General features: G+C 38.8%; 1 protein-coding gene across 1 annotated transcript; it reads left to right on the forward strand.

Annotated features, from left to right (window-relative positions):
• The first annotated feature begins 7,992 nt into the window (after positions 1-7,992).
• LOC115970487 (subtilisin-like protease SBT1.5) lies at positions 7,993-10,311 on the forward strand. Its single transcript, XM_031090117.1, has one exon. The coding sequence runs from the start codon at positions 7,993-7,995 to the stop codon at positions 10,309-10,311; it is 2,319 nt and encodes a 772-aa protein (XP_030945977.1).
• The last annotated feature ends 209 nt before the right edge of the window (positions 10,312-10,520 follow it).

Raw genomic sequence — 10,520 nt, forward strand, 5'->3', positions numbered from 1 at the left:
GCTTGGCCAGAAGAATTACCTAATGTCCTGTGGGCTTATAGAACCATAGCAAGAACCCCAATGGGAGAAACCCCCTTCAGGCTTACCTATGGCACTGAAGCAGTAATCCCGGTCGAAGTAGGAGTAACAAGCATCAAGCGAGAGACATTCAACGAAGAGGGCAATGGCGATGAACTACGAATCAACCTGGACTATTTGGGCGAAGTAAGAGACAAAGCTTCCAGCAAAATGACAAAGTACCAATAGAAGATGGCCGAATACTACAATAAGAGGGTAAAACTCAGACGACTTGATATAGGTGACCTCGTCCTGCACAAGATTACCACAGCAACTAAAGACCCTGCTCAAGAAAAGCTTGGCCCCACATGGGAAGGACCTTACCGAGTCGTCCACTACTTTAGGCAAGGCAGTTACCACCTGGAAACCATAGACGGACAAAGACTCCCTCGGCCATGGAACATCGAGTACTTAAAAAAGTACCACCAATAGATGTAACAAATGAATATATTCATTCCTGAAATTAATAAAAGAATTATTCATCTAATGTCTTTATGCAAGCAGATCTAGTCAACTGTACAAAACAAAATGACTAAGTAACAAGATTCTGTCTCGACGGATGTAAGTTACTGACGAATCCAAAATCCCTTAAATGGGTGTAAGTCATAAAATGGCTAAGTAACAAGATTCCGCTTTGACGAATGTATGTTACCGACGAATCCAGACAAGCACGACAAGATCCCTTAAATGGCTGTAAGTCATAAAATAGCCAAGTAACAAGATTCCGCCTTGACAGATGTAAGTTACTGATGAAAAACCTTGCAACAAAGCCAAGGCTAGATTTGGGCTCCCAACCAGTTCACCAGAACCCTCAACGAGATGCCTAAAGGGGTTCAGGTTACTGGAAAACAACTAAGTAACAAGAAATAAAATCATTGAGGAAGAAGAAAGGCATAACTGAAAACTTTTGCTAAGTACAAAGTATGGACGAATCCCACAAACATATCATGAACCAACAAGTGTGCAACCATAAATACAAGTAACAAGTAAGTATGCAGCAAATTCAATTAAAGCCCAAAAATCAAGGGCAATTACCATTGTTGTTATATCCAAAAAGACCCATAGACGTTGGGCCACAAATATTGTTCTCAAGACAGGATAACAAGCAATTGTTCTGAAATTAGATTTACAAAAAAAAAAAAAAAAAAGGGCCCAAAACATTACGGGCATCCACAAAAATGAAAATAAATTTTCTTAAGTAACAAGATCAGGCATCAACAACAAAATTTTCACCAGCCGGAGCGTCAGTAGCATTCTCAGGGGCATCACCTTCAGGAGCTGAGGATTGGGTAGCTTCATTCATCGCCATCTCTTTGTCAACCTCCTCCAGGTCCAAACTTTCCATGTCAACTCTAGTAGGATGCTTAACCAGATACCTCCTGAGAAGCTCGAAGCCTTTGAAGTACCAACTAAAGAGTGCTGTGTTGTACTCATCAGTGGTTTGGAAGGCCTCAACTAATCTGGCAGCAATTGTTTTAAGTTTTTCCTTGGCAATAAGGAGCTACTCGTCCTTCTCTAGAGTCAATTTGAGCTCAACTCTGAGGTCGTCATCCAAGGTCTTGACCTTCGCCTTTAAAGAGGTAGCCTCATCCATAGAAGCAATAAGATTCTTCTTCAGTTTAGAGTTCTCCTTTTCCAAGGCCTCCATTCTAGATGTTAAGGATGCCACTTTAGCCTCTTGAGTAAAATACTCAGAGGTGATGTGAAGACTTTCCCCCAACACCTGGAAAGAAGTTTTAAGTCGTCAGTACCAAAAAAAAAAAAAAAAAAAAAGAAGGGAGGCACGTTAACACCCTACTTGAACGAGCCTATAGACGTGACGAGACGCAACCTCGTTAAGAGGAACGTCAGAAAGGGACTTCAAGTCTGCCGCGGTCACGACCTCATGAGCCTTGTCCACTACCAATCTCTCGTCATCCCATATAGTGGATGGCCGAGAATCAACCTTCTCCTTCTCCTTACCAGATACGCGCGGCCTTTTGGAACCTAGGGTAGGGATCTCTTCTACCGACGTAGCAGGAGAAGCTGTCTGCATCGTCTCGATAACAGAAACTATGGGATTGACGGAGACAAGGGGAGCGACGGAAGGACCCTTCTCGGTAACACGCACTGTCTTCTTCCCAATGTTTGACAGGAGCTCATCCTTCTTGGACCTCATCTTCGCGTACATATCCTTATTGAACTTGGTCGTCATTTCTGCAAGAGAAAAACACTTAAAAGAAAATCCAAGTGTACATAAGAACAGTCGATACTGACGAGGTCAATACTTACTCTTTTTTCCTTCAATACCAATACTACGTAGAACGTAAGGAGACGGGTCAGGTCCAAGGTTGTAAAAGGCAAGGGTCTGTGGATCAACCAAATCGTCCCAACTTTCGATCGTCTGTGCATATCCTATCGCGGTTTCAACACGCTCCTTATGCCTGCTTTTAAGCTTAGGCCGTCTCTTAACTGTGCCAAACAAAAGATAAAGGAGTTAGTAGCGATAAACAGCAAATACGGAAAAACTAAAACGACGGGGAGAAATATTAACGCACCTAAAGTCGAGGTTCCCCACCGACGAAGCAACCTCGGGATATCACCCCAATCCCTACTGGATTGAGTTTCAAAATCATCCCCGGACACAAAGAAAAATCTCGATTTCCAATACTTGAAGGACGAAGGTAGACCCTTGACAATCCTTGTTCTTCTCTCCCAAGGGACTAACTCATAGTATCCATACTCTTTAGACTCTTTCAAACAGTATAGATAGGTGAGTTCACCTACCTTAATCATGTCTCCGTTAGCAGCCAACCATATTTGCATATAGTTGACTACAATTCTCCACGAGTTGGGTATAAACTGCCCGGGAGCAATACCAAAATGGGCCAGAAGTTCCATCAGGAACGGGTGGACGTGGAGCCTAAGCCCACAAGTGAAGGCCGACTCATAAAAGCATACCTCACCAGGAAAAAAATGACAAGCCCTATCCTCGTCATTAGGTTGACGAACACGAACCCGCTCCGAAAACTGCAACCTATCCTTAAATCTACTCACAGTGTCGGCATCCAGCCCGCATACCTCTCCGAGGGCATAAAAAGCCCTAACCTCTCGAGGGGTAGAGACGGCTGTATTTCCCTCCACTAGGTCACCATTAGATGATAACCCAATCTCGAGATCACTAGACCTAACCTCAGACATCGCCTTTCTATCTCTCACCAGACCCTCGAACCAGTTAAGCGATTGGTGAAGCAAAGGCAGCAGGTCGGCCAATACAACACTCAAACAATTACCCTAAAAACAAAATCCTCTAAATCTGGGAAAACACCCAAAGACCCTCCTAGGCGTGCAAAAAGAAAGGAAATTGATGGGCAAACTATCCTAACCTCAGAGTTGCTAACCATGGAAATATAGAAAAAGTGCAAAGGGAAATAACACAAGCTAAACCCCCAAGAAATCAAAGACAAACAAAAGGAAAAAGAAGAAAAGAAGAAGAAAATCAGAGGCTATATTGCAACAAGATGAAAAGGAAAGGTAAAAACATGAAAGAAAGAAAAAGTGTACCTTAACAAATAGCGAGAAAAAGAAGCACCAATACGTAGCACACCAGTTTGAAGAAGAGTTGCAGAATGAAAGTTCGAAAAAATTGCTTAGAACAATGATTGGAAGTTTTTTTTTTTTTTTGAGAAAAGTAAAGGAAATAAGAAGAGGAGAAGTTTTAAAATTCAAGACTCAAAACAATTGAAAACCAGTGGGAAGCCCAATAGTCCCACAAAGCGGAGCATTAACTCTACCAGTCAAAAAGCGCCACGTGCCTGTGGAGAGCTGCCACTACGTATTTAATACGGCACGAAACCCCAAAGAGTTGCTTACAAGTCCAAAAAAAAAAAAAAAAACCTTTTCACCTTCCATGGTCGTCATGACATGTCAAGACGACCACAGAATCCGGGGGCAACTGATAGGACTAACGAAATCAACTACCGACGAACCCAGTATTACAGACGAGATCATCCTCATGGACGAACCGAAACAAATGCCTCCATCACTGACGAAGGTATCAGGACCATTCAATACTGCCAGTAACACCTCGGACGGTTACAACAACAGCTATGCAGACCGTGGAAAGCACATTAAAACCCCATTACTAAGCAAGAGGCGTTACCAAGAAAGGCATTAACGTCCCATTATTAACCACAACGGTCAAAATCTAAGGCAACATATATATAAAGCTCTCACATTACCAACACGAGGTACATAGACACACTCAGCTATATTTCTTGCTCTGTCATATTACATTATTATTTCTAAACGAACTTCTTGATATTGACTTTGGCATCGGAGACTTTATGGCAGGTACCACACCGGTGACCACCTTGAGGACACTATCACCCAGGCTGAAGATCGGTTCCATCTGCCTTCTCTGACTGGCGAACTTACGTTTCATCAAATTCATTTTTCATCCCTAAATTATAAAAAAGTTCATTTTCATCTCTAAATTATTGAAAATGTTTCACTTTCATCCTTAAAGTTTAAAAATAAATTTTTTTTTTCATCCCTAAACTATTGAAAAAAAGTTATTTTTTCATCTCTATTTTTGTCTTGAAAAAAGAAAGCTATTTACAAAGTTTAAAGATAATAAAAAAAATAAATAAATGAAGAAGTCCCCTCACGCATAATATCCCACCATCTACTTTTTATTTTTATTTATTTTTTTTTTTCTCTTCCATTTACGAACAGAGTTAATGACATACAAACAGAGTTAATGATAAAACCGCTAACTCTTAAGAATTAATGATAAGACCGTTACAAGCACAGTCAAGTCAAATTAGTCAACCGCTTATCTCCCTCGCATGTCGCATCAGTTGCGTGCATGCCGTCACATTTTTTACCATCTTGGATATTGGGTTTACCTTTTAAAATAATGGTTAATTTGACATAGTTCCTAACTTCATATGAGTTAGGCTTCATTGGATAATTAGTTCGGTAATTTATCATTAACAAGTCCAAATTTTTTTTTTTTTTTAAGGAGGAAAAAGGGGGTAAGAGGAGGGAATATATTGTGAGACGTCTCATACAACTTTTATCTTACATCACATGTATTTGTCCTTCATGCTGTGAGAGGGTGATCTTAGAAGACTATATGTCTCATTAGGTATCCTCTCTAAGGAGGAGGTTGATTTTATTATTTGTAGCATCAAATCACAAGTTTTAGTCTCACTACTATCAAGTGTGCGTTTGGGAAGGAATTATAAATTAAAATTATTTCACTATTCAGCTTATTTTTACTACTATTTATGAACTTCATTGCACTTTTTGGCATTATTCATGAGCCTTAATGTACTATTTAACTAACTTTTACCTTTATCTACAATACTTTCAACAATAATTTTTTATTTTCAGCAAAATAAATGGTATCTAAACACATAAAAACAATCATGCAATCCCTTAACTTTTCTTTAGCTCATTATACTAATCATGTAATCTTCCAAAAAGTTATTAATCCATTTCTTTAAATGTATTGCATGTTTTAATTTAACCAAAATGTGACAATAGATATTGAAGGCATAATTTGAGTTGTACACAAAATTTAACACTTATAAAAGAAGAACAGAGGGAGGCCTTAATCCTTTAACGCATAATCTCTCATCAGCCACCTACCAAATCCTCCCTTAAACCTCTCCTACAGATCATCTTTTTTTTCTTTTACTTTTTCCTCTTATAGATTTGTTTGGATACTGTTTATTGCTGAAAATTAAAAATTGAAAACACCGTAGTAAAATAATTTTTAAATGTGTGAATAGTGCCATGAGACCCATTTTTAATAAAAATTTTGCTAAAAAAAAGGTTTGTGGACCCCATAAACACTGGAAAAGCACAAATTTTGCTAAAATGCGCTTCTCAAAAAAAAAAAAAAAAAAAAACATAGATGCAGACGCAGTGCTTTTTCAACATTATCCAAATAAATACTATGTGTCTGTTTGAAAACAATTTATTTAGCTGAAATTGAAAATTTTTTGCTGAAAATATTGTAGATAAAGATAAACGTTAGCTGAATAATATAGTGAGACTTATGAATAGTACTAAAAAATACAATGAAACCCATAAACAGTAACAAAAATAAGCTAAAATTGCAAATAAATTGAAACTTTCAGCTTGTCCAAACGCAGACTACATAAATACTGAATCATACATATCCAAATCTCAAGCAGCTTTATGCAAGAAATGAACGTTTTATTTTTTATTTTTAAACTATTATTCCAAAGATTTCATCATCCCAAAAAAAGGAAGAAAAAGAAAAAGTATGCCAAAAGTACGTAACGCACATATTATTCAAGGATTAGGATCAACTCTTTGACTTCATGATAAGAAAAAAAAACTGCCACAAAGATAGTAAGCCAATATTTGTCTCCATTGCATGCATGTGTCAGGCTTTCACCGTCCAGTTTCTCAATTCTTATTGGTTCCACAATACGTTTCCAGTAGCACTTCAACCTCTTCCTTGATTTACATTCAATTCATCTTCTTGAAGCTTTTCATATAACCTTTGTTCTAGCAAATATTACGGCAGAAAAAGAAAAAGTATCGTCTCCTTTACATTTCACTAGAGTTTGAAGACAATTCCACCGGTTTGGATTGAAGAAAAGGGAGAGAGAGTAGAGTAGAGTAGAGTAGAGTAGAGTTGACTAAAAATAAGTTAATTTTGAGCTAAATTTATTCCACCTTCCTTTCTCTCCTCCTTAGTTCAAATAGACCATTCATTTCATAAAACATATTGAATATTGTAAATTTACATATGTACAAAATTATCACTTTAAATAATAGCACTCATTAATAATTCATTTTAGAAAAGTTTTAATACCACTTTTATGGGAAATGAAAAAAACTGTCAAAATATTAATTACTTTTTTTTTTTTTCATTTCCCATAAATTTTTTTGTTTAAATGGATTATTAACCAGTATCCCAAGAGCACTCATTAGCATTTTCCTTAAATAATATGACAAGTTAAATTTAGAAAATAAAATTTTATTAATGAAATAGACTTTCTCAATTGATAAGCAGTACAGTTGACATAATGCTTCACCCTAATAAATGTTAATGCTTTGCACTAATAAATGCTAAGGCCATTAGCAAAAACTGGAAAATCTCATTGATCGACCAAAACCGGTTGAAAAAACAAGCTTGGTTCAGTTTCCTAAGGGATTTGGTCAATTCTGATTCTCTTTATAAAAAAATTTCAATTTTGATTTCAATCCTAGCTAGTCTTGCAAAAAATACCATCGAGTTGAATTGAAACCATTGCCACCACCACTTTTGCTCTTTCGTTCAAGTACTCTCTCTCATGTGAATTCTCTGTTTGGTAACCCGATTGACACCGACCAAACTAGTCCATCCACTCCACATTTTCAGTCAATTTTGGACCAAGGTTTTGACAAATCATCCAAACCGGTCCAGTTGTAAAACCTACTAAAAACCAGCCGCACTCCGAAATTACCCCTAATAAATGCAAGTTAATTAATACTATAATTAATTTATGAACTTTTGTCATATTTTTTATATTAAATGAATTGTCTTTAATATATGAAATTATGTCAAATTAATTTTATGAAAAATTATTCAATACTCTAGTTTTAATGCTCCCTTATCTTGATTCTAAAAAATAAATAAAAAAGCTCCATTATCTTTTCTTCTTCTTTTTTTTTTAATAGAAAAGCTCCATTATCTTATATGATTGATGACTTCCAACCAAAATTTTATTTGTGAAACTTATTATTATGTGAAAATGAAGGAGAATTGCTCCTACTTATAAGTATTTTATTTTTATATTAAATGACTTACATTTATCGGGGATAGACTAGCGCGGAACTGAAGTCACCCAATATCTTTAATTTTCCTATATATACATAGCTATTGCATAAATTGCCATTCACATCTTCCCCTTTCTCCTCTCTTCACAAATGGGCCACTTTCAACATCTTGTTACTTTCATTGTGCTCCTTATGCTCTCCATTGTTTCCTGCAAACCTAATCTCCAATTAAACACCCACCAAACCTTCATTGTCCGAGTCCAAAACAACCTTAAACCTAAACGATACTCCAATCACAAAACATGGTATGAGTCTACCCTTAAAAGTCTCAGTTCCAGTATTAACTCTAATAACTCCCAAACCCAACACAACCATGGCTTGCTCCATGTGTACAACACCGTCTTTCATGGTTTCTCAGCCAGATTCACACCTCAACAAGCTGAAGAACTCACAAATCGCCCTGAAATACTTTCGGTCCTCCCCGACCGGCTTCTCCAACTCCAAACCACACGTACACCTCAATTCATGGGACTTATTGGTACCAAAGACAAACATGGTATCATCGAAGAGTCTGATTCAGGTTCCAACGTCATCATCGGAGTCCTCGACAGTGGTATATGGCCCGAACATGTTAGCTTCAATGACCAAGACCTTGGACCCATACCTTCTCGCTGGAGAGGCAAATGCGATGGTGGTGACAACTTCCCTGAAAACCTTTGCAACAAAAAGTTAATTGGTGCACGGTACTACTCAACCGAGTTCTATGAACAACAACAACAAGGCTCAGCCCGAGACACCGATGGCCATGGAACGCACACAACGTCCACAATCGCAGGACGACATGTCCCTAACGCTTCCTTGCTTGGCTTTGCCCAAGGCGTTGCAAATGGGGTTGCACCCAAATCAAGAATTGCAGTGTACAAGGTGTGTTGGGAAGATCATTGTTCAGCTTCCGATGTTCTTGCTGGGATCGACGCCGCTGTAGAAGATGGTGTCGACGTTATATCAATGTCCATAGGTGGCGACCCTTCGCCATACCATGAGGATCCGATTGCTATAGGCGCTTTCGGTGCTATAGAGAAAGGAGTTTTATTTTCTGCTTCAGGTGGTAACAATGGTCCAACTGATTCCACCATAACAAACGTAGCACCTTGGATAACCACAGTGGGAGCAAGCACCATTGATAGGAGATTCCTTGCAGATCTAGTTCTTGGAGATGGTAGCGTCATTACTGGATCATCGCTCTACAAAGGCGATGGTTTTCCGGAAGGGAAGTATCTACCGTTGATTTACGCGAGAAATGCATCCAATTCCAAAATTGTTGCTTCTTGCTTGGCTGGTACGTTAAATAAGGATTTGGTACATGGTAAGATCGTGCTGTGTGATCGTCGTGATGGGCCACGCATTGACAAAGCAGAGGTGGTGAGAGAAGCTGGTGGGGTCGGGTTTGTTCTTGCCAACGTGGAACCTATGGGAGAGGGCTTAATCGCGGATGCATTTTTAATTCCTGGACTGGCAATCACGCAATCAAAACGTACAACCGTGCTTCGGTACATAAGCTCCAGTAAAAACCCAAAGGCCACCTTGATTTTCAAAGGGACCCAGTTGGGAGTAAAACCAGCACCCGTGGTTGCTTCCTTCTCTTCCCGTGGGCCCAATTCGATATCTCCATCAGTTTTAAAACCAGATATCATCGCGCCAGGTGTCGACATCTTAGCGGCTTGGCCTGACGGTGTACCACCAACTGAAGCAGCAGCTGATAAGAGGCGAACAGAGTTTAACATAATCTCAGGTACGTCAATGTCTTGCCCACACGTGTCAGGCGTGGCGGCTTTGTTGAAAGGGGCCCACCCAGACTGGTCCCCAGCGATGATTAAATCAGCGTTGATGACAACGGCCTACACGGACGATCACGATGGAAAGACTCTATTGGACGAGAAAGATTACAGCGTGTCCAGCGTCTTTGGTTTTGGCGCTGGACACGTGGACCCTAATAAAGCCGTTGATCCGGGCTTGGTTTATGATCTCACGGTGGATGATTATTTGAATTTTCTTTGTGCTTCCAATTTCAACATTGGGCAAATCCAAGTGATCACAAGGAGGGCAGTGAGTTGCAGTGGGGTCCAACAAGTTAAGATGTGGGACCTGAACTACCCATCAATATTAGTGTCTTTCGATGTATCAGCACCGTCCAAATCAGAGGTTGTGGTTAATCGAACGGTTACATATGTTGGTGATGGTGATTCAACCTACACTGTAAATATCACTAATCCCAAAGGTGTTACCGTGGCCGTTGATCAAGAGAAGCTAATTTTCAAGAAGAAAGGTCAAAAGCAGAGCTATGTGGTAAGAATTTTGTCTGAGAAAGTGGGGCTGCATCATAATTACAGTGGGAGTGAATCTGGTCATCTAGTGTGGATGGATGGGAAGCACCAAGTCACTTCTCCCATTGTAGTGACATGGTCGTAAATTCCATTAACAAAAGAATTAAAAATGGGATGTTGTAATAGTATATGATACATTGCAATATACTTTTAGTATGATCTAATGAAGTTTACTTTAAAATTATACAGAGCTAATTAATACAAACTATACAGTGGTTATGTCACAGTGAAGTTTTTGAATTGATATCATCTGTTTGAAAAATCACAAAAATTGATGGATTATGATATAAGCTA

Source organism: Quercus lobata, chromosome 12 (genome assembly GCF_001633185.2).
Source record: "Quercus lobata isolate SW786 chromosome 12, ValleyOak3.0 Primary Assembly, whole genome shotgun sequence".
NCBI lineage: Eukaryota > Viridiplantae > Streptophyta > Magnoliopsida > Fagales > Fagaceae > Quercus > Quercus lobata.

What these genes read in the sequence shown, in the direction of transcription:
- LOC115970487 (XM_031090117.1), top strand. Translation starts at nt 7,993, where the DNA reads ATGGGCCACTTTCAACATCTTGTTACTTTCATTGTGCTCCTTATGCTC.